Source organism: Neomonachus schauinslandi, chromosome 9 (assembly GCF_002201575.2).
Source record: "Neomonachus schauinslandi chromosome 9, ASM220157v2, whole genome shotgun sequence".
Taxonomy (NCBI): domain Eukaryota; kingdom Metazoa; phylum Chordata; class Mammalia; order Carnivora; family Phocidae; genus Neomonachus; species Neomonachus schauinslandi.
This window is the reverse complement of record NC_058411.1, coordinates 41,082,119-41,100,184: the sequence shown is the minus strand read 5'-3', so window position 1 is coordinate 41,100,184 and position 18,066 is coordinate 41,082,119. Positions and strand designations below refer to the sequence as shown.

The window sequence follows — 18,066 nt, the reverse complement described above, 5'->3', positions numbered from 1 at the left end:
AAGCCCATCCTTAGAATAGTCACTTTAGTAAGGAGAAGTCCATTTTTCACTTTGCTTACTTTATAGATATAAACATGATATACTTTTTCATTGAAAGCTTTAAAGTCACTATTAGAATGCAGCTGAGAACCGCAAGTTCTTTTGGAAACACAGCTCCTCGGGAAAGTAAAGGATCCAGACTGACAACATGTCATAAAATTTCAGTGCAGAGAAATGATCTGGGAGCATCTAGATCCACCGCAGGATGTATCTGAAAGCTAATTATGCTTAGACAACCTTAAAATTGAAACACAAATTCATCATCCTTTCTTTGCTATCAAAGACAGCATGGATGATGAAGATCTCACCTCAAAAATGACCTCATTGACTTGAGTGCAAATTACATGATGATTCCCATGCCTAAAACCACTCCAACATTTCCGCTTCTTATTCAATCCAGGCGACAAGAGCTTTCTCACTAAAATTCACTTTTGAATAAAACTGAAGCCCATTCCTACTTTAGTTAACAAATTTGAACTATTTCAATTTTTCGAGACACTACCATTAAATTTTGTACACATTCTCATAAAACAGAAAAAACAGATACAACTCATTGGAATCATCATCTTTATAGGCCATTCCGGTGAAGTAATAAATTCCCAGTGTGTTCAAATAAGCTGCATTAAAATGTTTTGTGTATACGTATATTTGGAGGGAGAGGTGGTAATTTATAGCTTTATCTAGATTTTCAAAGATTTCTGCGTCCCCCAAAATGTTAAAAAGTAGAAACCCTAGCAACTACCATTCTATGCTATGGAGTAGTCCTTTAAGATACTATGTAATTACCATGTCAGGTTAGAGGTCATTTCTAACATGAATTTAATCCAATATCACCTTGTAAACTAGTTGTTAAGTTTTCAAATGTGATCTGACCCAAGCCCTAAAAAACTGACCAGGAAATTCCTATAAAATTGAAACTATCTTTCCAAGTTTGATGCATTAGAAGCCTACTTAAGAAACATGACAACTGAATGCAATGGGCCAGACCAGATCCTGGACCAGAAAAAGAACCTTAATGGAAAAACTGGTGAAATCCAAATAAAGCCTGGAGTTTAATTAACAATAATGTACCAATATTGGTTTCTTAGTTTGGACAAATTTACACTGGTCATATAAAGTGATAACAATGGGGTAAGTGGGTGAGGGACATATAGGAATTCTTTGTATTATCTTAGCAACTTTTCTGTAAACTGAACAATATTTCAAATAAAAAGTTGATTTTTTTTTTTTTTTGCAAAAACTCTACTTGAAATTGTTAACAAGCCTCGATCACACATTCAACAAATATTTATGGAGTGCACAGGCATTGTCCTGTGTGCTGGGTACATGGTGCTGAACAAAACGTATCCATCCCTTTCCTTAGGGAGCTAAGAGACTAGCGGGCAGGAAGACCATTAAAGAGTCACAGCAATCAACATAAATTGTAACTGTAGTTTGTAGTAAGTGCTGTAAAGGAAAAGTACAGAGGAGAGAGGTGCAAAGCTAGAAAGGTCTCTCTGATGCAGTGACAGTCAAGGTAAGACAGGAGGGTTGGCTAGGAGCCAGTCAGGTAGGAGCACTAGGAGTGGGGAAGAGCATGTTCATCAGCCAGGAGGAAAGGAAGAGCCAGGAGTACTTGCCACTGCGCCCAAAGCACGATCAGGGCATTCTATCAGGGAAGAGTGCTGCTATCTGAAGAAATGGACCCCGTAGGAACTTCCTTGTAGGCTGGGTTCCAAAGAGATATGGAAAGCCACCAAAAACTTTAACCAGAGGAATGATCCAGTTAATGCTTTTGAAAGATCATGATGGCTGTGGACTAAAAAGGAGCATGACAAGAAGCTCCTGTTCAAGTACTCACATTAAAAAAAGAAAAAAAAAAATTAAGGAGAAATAAAAAGTTCTCAGCTTCAAATATATTTGTTCTAAAAAGTCCCTGGTAAATAATAATGTCATCTTAGATGTATATATTGCTTCTTTAGAACCTGCCACCATAAGTCTTGCAGGGAAGATGGTGTTCCAAAGGGCTCCCAAATCACTCGATCTGGATCGTTCCTCCAGAAGGACTATGATTCAACATAGATATGAACAAAAACACAAGATAGATACCAAAGTCATATGACTTAGAGCTTAGCAAGGTATCAGCAGCAAAAATCTGCAGCTCTTACCTCCTTAGGACTCTTAGCTTTCACAAGAGATAAAGAATTCTTAGTCTGTCTGGTTTTTAAGACCACAAAACCATTATGACACCTCACTAGTGCCATTTTGGCATTAGCCCAGGACTAAATATAGAAAATTCCAGACTGCAGAAAAGTGTAATTTTCAATGCCTGTTTAAAATATACAATGTTAAACGTCATCTTCAGTTACTATACCTTGAGCCTGAAGGAACTGGTGTTTTGCCGAATCTGACCTAGAAAATATGTTTTCCAAACTTGATGTAAGCAGTTGCACTTCAATAAAACTCAATAAGTAGTGTGCAGTACTGGCTGGGTACTTTAAAACAGAAGTCCCTAGGGGCTTATACTCTCAACAGACACATGGATTTCCTTAGTTTGTAGGAATATAGTATCTATAACCTCACTAAATATTATCGAGATGGGGCGCCTGGGTGGCTCAGTCGTTAAGCGTCTGCCTTCAGCTCAGGTCATGATCCCCGGGTCCTGGGATCAAGCCCCACATCACATCGGGCTCCCTGCTCCACGGGAAGCCTGCTTCTCCCTCTTCCCGCCCCCCCGCTTGTGTTCCCTCTCTCGCTGTGTCTCTCTCTGTCAAATAAATAAATAAAATCTTAATAAATAAATAAATAAATAAATAAATAAATATTATCGAGATATACTCTAAAAACAATCAGAACCAGAAGAAAGAAAAGATTGGCTCTTGATTGAAGCCTACGATTTGACATAAAAAAAAAACTTTCTTATGCAAAACTCTGTGAACTAAATATTATTAAGTTGACTGTCCAGTCAATTGCCCCTCTTTTCTGGAAACAACATTTTCCCCTGCAGTCAAAAGGGTTACTTACACGAGAGAGTTTCTGGCAGCATGATTGTGTCACTTGACCCTGCCCCAAACGACAACAGTCAATAGAATCAAGAGTGTGCACTTGACACAGACTGGGCCAACGCGTCCCTCTCTCCGCGAATCTGGATTTAGAAGTAAGAGATTCTTGCTCAGTCTGTCTGCTCTTTTGAATAGAGGACACATAAACACCGGGACGGCTGGTAGAGGCTATTTTCAACCATTTGGACAAGGAAATTGAGAAAGCCAGCCTGCAGCAAGAGACAAGAATGGAGAACGTGTGCCAGAAAAAGAGATGAAAGGCAGAGAAAGAGGGCTTCCTGTTTTCCCTATCACACTCCAGGACCTGCTGCTAGCTTATCCCACCTTATCCCTGCCCCCCAAATCCGTGGGACACTCCCGGCCTCCTTTCAATCACTTCCGTTTTTGCTAGAGCCAGCTCAAATGGAATTCTGTAACTAGAAACCAAACAAGCCCTCATGAACACTCCAGGTCTCTCCATTTTATTTAGTCTCAAATAACTAAGAGCCAGCTTGCACAAAATTTTTAAGGCAAGCTCTCTGAAAGGAGAATCTAATTCCAGCCTCTCAGAGCAGATAAATGCAACAAAATTACAAAATGCTTATCCTAAAATGTTAAGCAGAAGAGAAGCAGGGCACAAAATTGTGTGTGTATCAGAATTATGACTACACTATAGTTTATATTTGTCAAAATTCAAGAAGTGAAGCCCTATACACATTAGGAGGAAAGGAAATTAGCCAAAATAACAGCAGTTGGATTAGGGTGATGAGATTATTTTCTGTTTTCTCTATATCCTTCTGGGTCTGTAAATAATTAAACACTTTATAACTTAAAAAAATTAACTCCAAAGATTATGTAGAAATATATAATGTGTTTATAACATAATGATGCATTTTTTAAAGTAGAACATAAAATACTCTGTTATGTTTACTGCTACATAAATAGCCCAAAAAGGAACTGTCCTTTAAGACTCCGCAAATTAAAGAAACATTGCAACTTCCAACAGACTAGTTCCAAATTAATCCTCAGCCTTCACTTCCTCTTCACCTGGTGGCGCTCCCAATCCTGTCTAACCCTACTCACCCCCATCCCATGCTACCCATCTTCAAATGGGATTCCACGCTTCACCTCCCCCATTCCCTGGTCCCTATTCTCCCACACCCCTGGCACCCCTCTGCACTCCCTTCTACTTTGAGGTCTGCCTATCTGTATCTCCAGACACGCAGACCCATCCTGTCACTCATAGGCCCTAGATTTGTCTCCTCTCTTTTAGATCAACCCACTGGGAATAACCTCATCACAAATGACCTCCAGCCCATTTTAAACTCTCCTTAGGGGCAATCCAGGTAAGTGTTACATACTGCCCCTTTCGATCACAGCATCAAACAAGCCAGAAATGGATAAGGAATGGAAGGCAATGTCCAATAATAAAAATATACTATGAACTTGAATAATCTGTAAATTATCTTTAACATTGCTGTAACACAACTTCCAGTAACAATTCAAAATACAACACTGGATATGGAAGAAAAAAAAAGTGGTAAGTCACTTACTCACCAGGAAAAACTGAGCAAGGCTTTCTGATGGCGAAACCAATTCTACTGGTTTCCTCCATAATCACTAACAGCTTCCACACATTGAACTAGGCATTGTGCTAGATATTCGGGATACATTATCTTACATAATTCTCCAATGACCTGTGAAACAACTACAATTATTCTCATTTTACAAGAATAAAATTGTTGACCTGAAGAGTTACTTGTGCAAGTTTATTTTTTTTTAAATACTTATTTATTTATTAGAAAGAGACAGAGAGGGCGCCTGGGTGGCTCAGTCGGTTGAGCGACTGCCTTCGGCTCGGGTCATGATCCCGGAGTCCCGGGATCGAGTCCCGCATCGGGCTCCCTGCTCGGCGGGGAGTCTGCCTCTCCCTCTGACCCTCCCCCCCCATGTGCTCTCTCTCTCTCTCTCAAATAAATAAATAAAATCTTTAAAAAAAAAAAAGAAAAGAAAGAGACAGAGAGAGCAGGGGGAGAGAATTTTCAAACAGACTCCCCACGGAGTGTGGAGCCCCATCCCAAGACCCCCGAGATCATGACCCACGCCAAAACCAAGAGTCCAACTCTCAACCTACCGACACACCCAGGCGCCCCATTGTTTGCACAAGTTTAAAGGCTAAGAAGAAGCAGAGCAGGATCCTGTGGTCTTTGCATTAGACCTCAAGGCCCCAAACAGGCCTTAGATAGACTTTCCAAAGAAAGTAAATCTGTGAATTACTTTATACTTTATAATGTTAAACCCACGTGTTAGCTATTAGTAGTCGTAGTATTTTATAATACAAATACCCAATTTACATGTAAATTTATATTTTGAATGAAAAATACATGCCAAAAGAAGCACTGCAGAAATGACCACGTTATCCAACATTAATAAACATACATAATGATATTCAGTATCAACATAGCCCTTATACATTACAGTTAAAAACTATGTTACAAAGACTTCTCAATACTACGTATCAATGGTAATTATTTATGACTGTTTACAAAACACTACCTATCACATACAAAGAAGCATAAAGCTTATTGTCAGGCTAAAACAGAATGTGAACTGGGAGAAATATTTATTGCATTCATGTCACTAATAAGAGACAATTTTATAACTTACTCCATTAGAGTGGAGTAACATTACAATTTTATAACATTACATCAGTTAGAGTGCGTAAATGTTATTATATATTATACCACGAAGACCAATGGCAACCATTTCAAAAGAGGGTGGGGGAAGGACCACATTGTATCTCTTATAATTCTAGTAACTTGTACTACTGTGTATTAAAAAAGAAAAAAAAAAAAAAGCCTTTCCCTCCATTCAAGCACAGAAAACGAGATGAAGAAAATAAGAAGGACAAAAATGCAGAAGTTATAACCACAAAGGTAAAGTGATCACAAAATACCATTTGGGGTATTTTCATTCTCTGAACAAAAAAGTGGTAAGTCACTTTAATGTGTTTATACTGCTACATAAATAGCCCAAAAAGGAACTGTCCTTTAAGACTCATAGCTGGTGTATTTTTTCTGTCCCTCCAATTGCTACTATCATGTACTTTCTTTTTCTGTGTGAAAATAATTAACTCTCCCATTTCTTCAAAGGAAACTATAACCATTCTATAATCATTCATTCATTAGTACAATAAACCTTACTGAACATCCAGAATGTACCAGACACTTTACCTAAGAGGAAAATAAATAAATAAAGTCAGTCCCTGCCCTCCCCAAGCTCTGTGGGTGAGACAGCCTTGTGTAAAGTAAACAGCCGAAAATAGTGTGCTAAATGCTGGAGCAGAGGTGAGTACACAGTATTATGGGCGCACAGAGGGAGGATTAACCCAGCCTGGAGCGATCAGGAAGCTTTACAGAGGACAGCACGTTTAAACTCAGCCTTTAAAGATAAATAGGAGCTTTCCAAAGAGTGATGAAGGAGACATAGGGAGAGGAGGCCATCTGGCCAGAGTGTAAAAAGGCACTGAGGAGAAGAAGAGCATGGAGCCAATAATGTTATCAAATACAATGAGCTCCTTGATGAGACTATGCCCAGGGTTTGTGAAGGACATGTCAGCTATGAAATTAAAAAACAAACAAACAACAAACTGGGCTAAAGATCCAACAACTTAAGTAGATTAAGGTGCTTGAATATATGGAAGACTGTGAATACATTACATTTATTAAAAATATAGAGACCAATGAGAGAAATGTTCAGTATGAAATAGAAAGAATTTGCACATGTCTATGGATATAAAAAAAGACTGAAAGGATAGTGTTAACCAAAATGTTAATACTAATCACCTCTGGGTGATGGAATTATGAGTAATTTTGTTTTAATCTCTCTTTGCTTCTCTGCCTTCCAGATTTTCTGCATTAAGCATGCTTTACTTTGGCAATTAGTGGGGAAAATGTGTGCTAAAATAGAACAATGTAAGCTGGGCTCAGATTGTGGCATGCTAAGGAGTTTGGACTTTATGCCACAGAAAAGGAAGATTTATTCCAGGCATTTGATTAGGGATGGGAGATGAACCGATTTGCATTTTAGGGAATTAAAGGTTGTTAAGGTGTGCATACTGGATTGGAAGGGTTTGAGGCTGGAGGAAAGATGTGATGGATAAAACTAAGGCAGTGCCAGTAGGGATGGAAAACACATATTTGGGGAAGAACAGGTAGGACTTCTTAACTGAATACAGGGTAAGAAAAAAGGGTAGAGGTTTGAGGGATAACTCCAGGTTTCCAGGCAATTGGTTAGATAGATATTGGAAGCTAAAAAGCATAAGAAGAAGGAAAAGCCATATTTTAAGGACAGGCTGATGAATTTAGTTTTATGTGTGACATGCCAAGAGGACATTCAGGTAAGAATTCTAGCAGGAAATCTGAAATGGACTCGGAAAAGAGGAAAAGAGAACCTAGATATACAGACTCATAGGAGATGGTGAAGCCGTGGGATTGAATGAGTTTGCGCAACGAAAGTAGGGTAAGAAGAGACAGCTGAGACATGCTAAGTCTATGGCCGAGGTCGGGGACGTCAGCAAGCCAGAAGAACCAGAGGTTGGTGGAGTTCTCTCTGGGGCTGGGGTGGTCAGTGCTGGGATCAGAGCAAGAGGAAGAAACAGTACCATCACAGCTACCAACAGTAAACAACCACAGAACCTGGTCATTAATGGGGCACAGGAAAGCAAAAGGCCAACAGATGCCAAAGACATAGAACGAAGAGAGGCAACTGGTCACCATCTGAGACGGAAGGTGAGGTAAAGACAGGCAAAGTAAGCACAGTAGCAATTACCAAGCAAGACTGTTCCACAGAGGATGGAACTTTTTTGAAAGCTGTCAAAGCTGACCTACTGCATGGCCGTCCTGAGGCAGCAACTTCTATACTCTTTTTTACAAACAAGGAAACTGATGTACACAGGGAAGGTCGTGGAACCAGTTCCTGGCAGGTTTAAGACTAGAATCAATCTCCAAACCACGAGGGCTTAATTCACTACATATCAACATACTGCCTCCTTATGCAAACACAAAAAAGAAGGCTCACCCCAAAAATATCAATTATGGAATACAGTAAAACATAAATTGACTTGACTTAATGGAAATAACATCTTATAGCATATAGCTCTCTCTCTCTGACCACCACATCTTGTCTTCCAGCTAACTTCCGCTACCCTTTGATCCCACCGAGATTGCAATCCACTGATCCTTACCACCTCTTTATTCGCTGCCTTTACCTTGATTTCCTCTCCTGTCCTTACCAGTGGGTGCAGGTTTTAAATGCCATGGTCAGTCATTACGGTAATACCTCCCTTGCATGCATTCACTACCCTCTTGCCCCTATTATTTTATTATACCCATTGGATAATGTGCAACTCTGGTTAAATCCTTCTCTTCACTTGCTCCATGTCTTCATTGTATCAGTGAATACAACAACCTATTGACTGGTCTCACTTTATATTTGTGGCCAGAAACTTGAAGTGGGCCCGGTAAGGCAGCCAGACAACCTTACTGCACTTCCCCAGTCTGTTCACTCTCCCTACTTAACTATTCACACCTTCTCTCTCCTCCAACCACTACCACCCCCCCCCCACCTTCACTCTCAGTTGATTGCTTGCTTCCTCTTTGGAGAAAACTAAAGCAACAAAAGAGAACCTCAACTGACCCCCACCATCTTGGTTACCCACCTTCCAGAACCTGCACCCACATCTTCTGCCCTACATCCACGAAATGTCCTTTCTGTTGTGCAGTAGATTCCGTACCTTATCTCTCCAACATCACTGACTATTCTGTCTCTATTGAATCATTCTCAAGTGCATGCAAACATGCTGTTATTTCTTCCAATTAAAAAAAAAAAAAACTTCTTAACCCTACTATCCCCATTTCCTCTGCTCCCCTTTGCACAAAAAAAAACCCCTTGAAGAGCTGTCTATACTCACAGTTCCAAGTCCTCTAATTTTCTCTTATACACATTTGAGTACTTTTATCCTACCTTACCTGCTCTTGCCAAGGTTCTAGTCAAGGTCACCAAAGATCCCCAGTTGCCAAAATCAGTGCTCAGTCACCAGTCTTCATTTTACTTAACTTTTCAGCAGCATGGGACTCAGCTGATCCCTTCCCCTTGAAACTCTTCACTGGCTTCCAGGGTATCACATGCTCCTGGTTTTCCCCCACCTCCCTGACCTCCTTCTTGGTCTCCCATAGTGGTTTCTCTTCTCCTCAGCCTCTTAATGTCTGAGAGCCCAGGGTTCAGTCCTTGTTCCTCTTTTCTTCTCTACATAAATTCATTCCCTGGAGATTTCATCAGTCTTGGGCTTCAAATACCATCCAAATGCTGAAAAATCCCCAATTTATATCTCCAATCAGGTATTTCCTCTGAATTCCAGGCTTACCCTTCATCTCCAATTACATTCAACATCTCCAAAATATTATCCGTATCCCCTGCCCCCCTTAAAGCCTCTCTACCTTGAAGCCTTCCACACTTCAGCTATTGGCAACTCAAAGTCGGTCAAACCAGAAAGGACAGGATCATTTTTTGCTCCTCTCCCCCGCCCCCTCTCTCGTACGTGCCATATCCAATCCATCAGGAATCCCACGTGGCTCTAATTTCAGGTATCGATAGAATCTGACCACCTCTTCCCACCTGCACTGTTAACCACTCTGGTGCCCGGCACCATGCTCTCTCACCCAGGTTATAGCAATAACATACTAACTAGTCTCTCTGCTTCCACCTCTGCCTGAATAGAGCAGCCAAACTGATCCTTTTGAAAGTCAAGTCACATCACTCCTTTGTCAACACCCCACAAAGGCTCCCCAGCCAAAGGACTTATGATGGCCTATAAGGCCCTACTTTACCTGAGCCCTGCACCCACGGTGACCTCACCTCCAACCACTCTCCCAGCTGTTCACCCCCCTTCAGCCACACAGACCTCAATGCTTTTTCTCTAGCATGCCAGACACGTTCCACCTCAGAGCCTTGCACTGGCTGTTTCCTCTGCCTGGAACATCTTCCAGATGTCCACATGTCTAACTTTTTCACATACCTCAAGGCTTTGCCTACTTGTGACCTCCTCAGTGAAGCCTCAGCTGACTTAAAAATTGCCACAATTTCTACCCAATTGCCACGATTTAAAATTGCCACAATCTCTACCCCCCCACCTCAGAATCTGTCATTCTTTTTACCCTGTTGTGATATTTTTTAAAAGCACCGATCACCTTGAAATAAACTACATTACTTATTTGTTTGTTTGTTCATATTATTGCCTGTCTCCACCCACTGAAACTTCAGCTCTAAAAAGGAAAACATTTTTGTCTATTTTGTTCACGGATGTATTCCTGGCACATAGGAGGTGCTCACTTAACACTTGTTGAATGGATGAATCTATTTCCCCTACCAGGCTGTAAGTAACTCGAAGCTAGACAAATGCTTCAATCATTTCTGTACCTTGATTATTATCCTGATAATATCATATATATTATAAATTATATATTATATATGTAATATACATATACACACATTTCTTTTTTTGTATCAGGCTGACTAATAGAATTTCTTCCGGGCAAGGTACTCCTCTTCCTGATTGCCAGGGATGGCAGCCCTATACATTAACAGAAGGCTGATCACTGATGCATTTTCTCAGAGGTGAGTCCCCACCTACCTCTAAAAAGGTAAATGGCATAGGTATACAGAGATCATCCTTCAGGTTTCATACATGACCAGTCAGAAAATGGGAAAGTCATCTTGTCTTCACATTAGTATACATTCCTCCCCATAGCCTTTTCCTAAATATATCCCTCCAGACTTTCCCCAAGCTGTTGCTCATTCCTGGTAACAGCTAAATCAATTGACCATATTGTACTGGTTTGCTTCAATGTGTGTGTTTACTAGTTGAAGCCTGCATTAAGGGCAGGATTATTTCATGGTGCTCGGCTGCCTGGCTCTCTTCCGGCTCTCTCCTCTCCTAGTCTCTCTTTGTGCAAAATGGCAAGCTCTTTCCACCTCTGAAAGCACGAACATCCTGAAAGTTCTTTGACGATCATGTAATTCTCTGTGCTTGTGAGATGCTGTCTTCACCGAGCTCTGTGGCCTGAAGTCAGGTAAGTGCCCATCACAAATAACTATGCCAACTGTATCTCCATCCCTTTCAGCTTCAGTTACTGTCTCAGCCAATGCCCTTCCCTCTTTTTGTCCTATTATTCTGCAAATGATACATGAGCAGTTATTTGAATGAGTCCGAAAAGATAATATGAACACAATTTTATCTAAAATGTCACTTTTCCAGGATTCCATTTGGTTTGTTCTTTATTAACCGAAGTTCCATTGCTATAAAAATTACAATAATAAACTACCCTGAGTCTTGTAATTTCACAGCTTCTCCATTCTCTAAGCAACCAAAAATCCCATCGTTCCTAATTAAAATATTCAAAGGTGAAATCCAAGTAATCTCCACATGGAATACTAGTGCTTCCACAGAGGTTTCTAGGGTTAAAAAAGAAACCCTTTGCCAATAGGGGAAAAAAAGAAGTTTCTGAGTCTATAGTACAAAGACTTCAAACTGCATTCCACAGTGTGTTATTTTCTTTCCAGAAAATTCTAACACTATATAATTACTTTTGTATGGAAAATGAATAATGTAAGCTTCTAAAAACAGCTAGACAGAAACCATCCAAATCAGACAGGCCTTTCCTGAAACCAAATGAAATATTAAATGAGAAAATATCTCTATGAGAACAAAGCTCTTAGATTATTATTAAATAGAGATGGAGCATAGTGGGGGAGAAAGTTCCATGGGAAAAAAAAAAAGTGTTTTCTCGTCTACGTGTCAGGGTTTGTCTGCTTCAGAGAAACTGTAACATTGCTTGGACCGCAAAATGTCACAGAAAAATACCAATCAAGAAACGCATCTAGGCTCTTGCAAGGTTTCCGGTTAAAAATAACAGCAAAAAATATCAATTAAGCTCCATCTATTGCGACAGAAATGCACTGATACAGGAAAAGCGAAATCCCACCTGCATGGGAATTAAGCCGCAACTCGTCCCCCAATACGGAGAAAAACGAGCTTCGCTCCTGTCGCTGGCTGAACTAATTCCAGCAAAGATAGCCAGTGGGTTTGTGTGTTGGGGGAGGGGGACAGAGTAGAGCGCGCCTCACCGCCCTCCCCCCAAAACTGCTCCAGAAGCGTGAAAGCATCCGCGCCACACGACCTCGCTTGGCCGGCAGAAAGCCGGTGCGGAACGGAGAAGCCTCCTCGGGCTCAGAAGTAGCCGCGACGTGCGGCTGGCAGCGCGGGCGCCTGGCCCTGTCGCGTCTCCCCCTTCCACCCGCCCCACCCCCAGTCGTAGGCACGGGTCTCTGAGGACCTGAGCAGGTTCTTTCTCGGCCCAGGGCGGAGGACCTCGCAAAGACATTTTATTTTAGCAGGAGTAATTCCCGCGCTGGCAACGTCTCGACAGCCCGAGTGAACAAGCCCAGGCGGCCTGCGCCGGGACCCACGTCTGGCTCGGCCGCCCCCGGGCCGGCCCCACCCCCGAGCCCACCCAGCCTGAGTGCCCCGCGCCCCCGGCCCGCGGCCGGGCACCCCGCAGGGGCTTGGGGTGGGGGTGGGGGCTGGAGGGTGGAGTGCAGCACCTAGGGCTGACTTTCCGCTAAGTAAACAGCCACGGCAGCCTCCCCCGGTCGTAGATAAGCCAGAGGTGAGCCGGCCGACGGCTGTCAGGAACGCTCACCGGGTCCTCCGCCCCGCGCTGCCCACCCCGAGGCTGCGCCTGTTAACAAACTCCTGGGCACAAATGGCTCGGGCCCCCGTTCTGTTTCTTGGTTCAGCACCGAGGACAACGGACATACTTTTCGCCCCAGCGGCCCCACCGCCAGGAGGGTAGCGTTAGCGGCACAGGCAAGGCTGCAGGTGTCCGGACGGCGCGCCCTCCCGCATCCCACCCGCTCCGGCGCCCAGGAGCAAGGCAGCCCCGCGGCGTCTTACTTTTCTGGCTGGAGTAACCCGGGTAATAGCCATAGTAGCCAGTGATCCGCAGGATCCGGTCCTCGATGGTAGCCACCCCGTTGGGGGCCGCCTTGACATCCATAGAGAGCGCGGGGCGGCGGCCCCGGGCGCGGCGGGGCGGAGAGCGCAGCGCGGGGCCCGGGAGCTGGTGCAGGTGTTGCCGCCGCCGCCGCCAGTGCTGATGCTGCAGCTCGTGCTCCCGCGCCCGGGCTCTGACTCCACCGCCCGGCGCAGCACCGGCTCCGCATCACAGCGGCGGCGGCGGCGGCGGTGGAGCGGCCCCCACTCGGGCCGGCCTCTCCGTCAGCCTGGCAGCTCTCCCGCCCGCCGCCCGGCGCGCTGCTGCCCGAACAGCGCCCCCTCACCTCCGACGCCCACCGCGGCCGGGGCGGGTGTGGGCGCCCCACCTGGCCGCAGACTCTCCTTGTTAACCCTTCTGCGCCCCTTCCCAGAGGCTTGACATTCCCCCCCAGCCCCACCTGCCAGAAGGGATGCTCGGTCCAGGGGCGTGGGAGGAGACGAGGTGAGATGGTGGCAGGGGCTCGGGGAGGAGGGGTGGAGATGGAAGAGACCCAAGCGGAACCAAGTGTTAATGTGAGAGGTGCACACTGTCACTCGGGGAGATGATACATCGGGGGCGCCGCGGGGTCTTGGTCCACGCTTGGCGTTTACACCACCTGGGGCCACCAGACATGCAAGCGTTCCTAGGAGTTAATCAGTTCCCGAAACTTGCCTAGACGACAGGGAGTCTTTTCTTAAGAAATGAAAAGAAAAAAAAAAAAAAAAAATGAGGCCTCAGCAGGTGGTACGTGCAGTGATTATCGAGGTATTGTGGACACAAAGACTTTAAAAGATGAAGCTCTGGAGTCTGACAGGCCCGTGTCCCGACCCTCAGCCCCCAGCGAAAACATCAAAGGTTTGGGAGACTCAGCTGCAGCACAGCATGTTTGTTTTGCCAATTTCAAATGCCCTTAGGAGAAATGATTTTCTCCTTTATTGCCAAAAACATCAGGGGGGAAGCCCTTCAAACTGTAAATATCTGGACGGATGAAAGTTTTAGCTACAGTCTAGAGACTTTCCACCTGAGTCTAGAAAGTCCCTGAAGCTCTGTGTTCAGAGTGAACACCCTCCCCTCAGGTGTGACTCTTCTGTTTTGCCAAGATACTCACCGGGTTACAATCACTGAGCCTCGGGGATGATTCTTCCATTCGTAGTTTGTAGTCACAGCCTCCTGAAAAATAATTTTCAAAATTTCATCTCAGAAACTAGAGTGTGGGGGGATGGGAGGATGGGGGTCGGGGGTCAGTTCATCAGCTTAGAGGTCAATAGGTCCACCTTAACCACAGACCCAGTTGAAGATGTCCCTGCCAGATTTCACATTTCTAAAACTTAGGTGTGGGGGGGGGCGTTGGCAAATTGACTTCAGAGCCCCCTCAGAAACCTCCAAAGAACCTAGCACACAGCATTCTGCCTTCAAGCATTTTCCACATTGTACTTGCGTCTTTAAGAGGGAAGAAATGTTGCAAACTTTTTAAAAGATGAATGAGATTTAAGCATATGAAAATGCAGTATTAAATTTCACAATGTGTTAAGGGTTTTCATCCAGACACAAAGCCTAGCACAGAATCCTGCGAGTGGAGTGGATCTGAAGTGATTATGGCTGGGAGGAGGGTTCATAAAGAAACCAATTTCCTCCCACACCTGCTTTCTGGGCATGGAAACATGGAAGGATGGAAGGAACTAAAAGGTCAAAATGAACTTAAAGGAAAAAGCAACTCTGGTGCAGTGGTGAGGAGCCACACATTTAAAGCAAAAATGGAAGGATTATGCCTTACACTCTGCTGCCCACCCCCACCTGGAAAGTGATCTTCAGCACACTTTTGTTACTTTTATTCTTTCTCTTTTTCTTTCTGTGGCAAACATTAAAATGCATGCATTGTACATGGTAAAATGGGTTGATCACATTACTTTAAGACATTCCTTTGTTTAAAGTTTCTATAAAACGAATTTGCCTGTATTACATCATATGTGTTTAATAACATCAGTCCATAGCATATTAATATATAAATGATTCAAAGAGAAACTACTCAAGCAAAAGCCTTTTAATGTAATATGAATATGCACAGACTTTAAGAACAAGTGGTTTTGTCCTATTAATGCTTATAACTTATTTTACCATAATGTATTTAAGTTCTAAATTACACTTATCATTTAAGTTGGTGCCTTCTTCCTAGTTTTGCTTTGTTTCCAGAAATTTCCAGAGTAGTGGTTAGAATTATACTTAACTGAATCTCATCATTCGTACAAACAGCAAATTCAGCATAAATTTAAATAATGTAAATATTATACCCACAAGAGTCTGTTTCCTAAAAGAAATTATTTTTAAAATCTCAGACTGACCTGGAAATTAATTTTTAAAATAGCAGAACATTTACAAATGCCTCTGTAATCATCTGTAATAGGGTAACTAAAACAGTAAATGCAAACACATGCCACCAACTTGGACACACTTTTTTTTTTTTAATGGAACTGAAATTTTACAATTATAAATTGATCAACAATGAAAAGTAAATTTCTGCTAATGATAAGCACTCTTCGTTGCACATGATAACAGTTTTTTAACCTTTCAAATGCCACTTTGCAGATCATTAAAATTTTATAGAAATTATTTTGAAGGGAAGAGAATTTTTAAAAACATTTTTATATGTTTGCCTGCTCAGCCTACCAGTTTTCATAAACCCCAATACAAAAATTCAAATTTACAAAATGTGAAATATCAGTGTGCCTCAAATCTATTCTGAAAAAAATCGGGAAAGGTACAGTTAAACAAAAGAAGACTAAAGGTAATTGTTTGATTCAAAAAATGGTTCCTCATAGTAGCCAGTTTACATAGCCAATTTCCCTATTAAATTAAATAGTAAATCAGTTTTCCGGGTAGATCATAACTCAATTTAGAAAAATTTGGTTTGTGTGCAGGAGTATTTTTAATGCATTAGCACAGGGCATCTGTCTGTGATTCCAAGTGAGTTTTAATATCTGGACCATATTTATTTTGATCATCTGACCGAGTCAGATTAGGTATTTATACTAATTGAGTATATAAAACTTGACCATTTGTGTTGTAAAAAAAAAAAAAAAGCCATATCATTTGTAAAATAGTTTATGTGATAGTCACTTATAACTTTGTGTCTAATGCTAAAATAAGTATACCAAGTAATAACATTAAAAACTATGATCACTGAACATAAATTCTATTCAAAGATACATTCTGTCATAAAATCATTTTAAAATACTACATCATCCTTTAAACTTTGGAAGAGTTAGTAAAATAAAATCCATGGAATCTAGTCTTCTTTACTATGATTAGAAGCTGGAGGCCAGAAAATCTGGGTTTTAGTCCTCTTCCCGTGGCAGGAACAAGTCACTTCATCTTTTGACCACCTATTCAGAATTACCAATAAAGGATGCTGAAAGAAGGGAATCTACTATAGTGTACCCACCTCCTTGAGCTAAGAGTAACTTAGCTGTTTGGAGAGCCAAGAATGTTTAAGTTTTAATACCCAAGGGCCAATGTTGCCTTGTATAATCATCAGCACTATTTACAGATTTGACCCCAGGTAGTTTGCACAGTGTTTGTGTTTAAAAGCATCTGGCATCTAGCCAACCAGGTGATAAGCACTAGCATCTGGAAAGAAAAAAATGTAGTCTTCATATTCCATTTTCAGGAAAGCTGTTTTGAGCATTTAACCACTCAGTATCTGTCTAAGAAATCAGGGCAGAGTCCACTCTTCATTGACCTCTGGTACTAGGTTCCATCACAGGACTATTTCTGAAGCTCAATTCCTTGGAAATGCATTGAAATCCTTTGGAGATAGTTTGAAGTAATTTCAACAAATACACTCAAATTTTAGAATATATGACGTGTGTGTATCACTCCCTCTTTTTTCTTACCTCATCCCTCAGCCATATAGTACAGTGGTTTAGAGCATGGACTTTGAATCCAGACTGCCAGGCGTTAAATCTGGTCTCACCATTTTCTAGCTGTGTGACTTTGAGCGAGTCTCTTAAACTCTATGAGTCAATTTTCTCATCTGCAAAATAGGACTATCGTGCTGTTAAAAAGAAAACGACAGGCCCAAAATGGTGTCACTTAAGCTAAGTCACCAAATCTGGACTTAATACCTAACCGAACTGCAGTTTCAACTTCTCCCAGAAATGTAGTCTTAACTCTTCTTCAGTCAGGAATTTTCTGATCAACATCAATGAGGATTCTGTCACATGGGTCCCCTCCATCCCCGAAAGGAAGATGAGGTAAGCCACCTAATGAGACTCCCTGCCCTTCCCCCTAAGGGAAGGTGACCTTGCCTGAAACAATGCTTTCTTTCCCTTTGCTAATAACTTCGTGCCTCACTCTCCTTCCTATAAAAACCTTCCCATTTTGTAGAACTCTTGGGAGCTCCCTTCTACATGCTAGATGCTGCTTAATAGAACCAATTAGGTCTTTAAAATGTACTCGGTTGAATTTTGTTTTTTAATCGTCTCTACCTCGTGGACTTATTGTGAAGATCAAATGATTTTATATTCATAAAGACCTTATAACAGTGGTTGGCATATAAAAGCATCATAAATGATAGCTACCATTATTATTTTGTTTTATGGACACGTAGAACACTCTGAGCTTCAGTTTTCTCATCCATAAAATGGGCCCAAACTCTCTACTTAATAGTGTTGCTGTAAAGGGTAAGTGAGATAACATATGAAAATATCTTACCAAGGGGGCGCACGGGTGACTCAGTCGGTTAAGCTTCCGACTCTTGATTTCAGCTCAGGTCATGATCTCAGGATCATTGTCTTGAGCCCCGAGTCTAGCTCCCCACTGGGTGTGGAACCTGCTTAAGATTCTCTCCCTCTCCCTCTGCTCTTCCCTGCTCACACTCTCTCTAAATAAATGAGTAAGTAAGGAAAGAGAGAGGA

General features: G+C 42.3%; 1 protein-coding gene across 1 annotated transcript in view; it reads right to left on the bottom strand.

Moving 5' to 3' along the window:
- Positions 1–13,174, bottom strand: part of SLC35F4 (solute carrier family 35 member F4) — a 231,005-nt gene extending 217,831 nt beyond the window's left edge. The window contains exon 1 of the mRNA XM_021701480.1: positions 13,072–13,174. Within this exon, the coding sequence (XP_021557155.1) occupies positions 13,072–13,174 (103 nt within the window). The remainder of the gene's footprint in view (positions 1–13,071) is intronic.
- Positions 13,175–18,066: the final 4,892 nt, after the last annotated feature.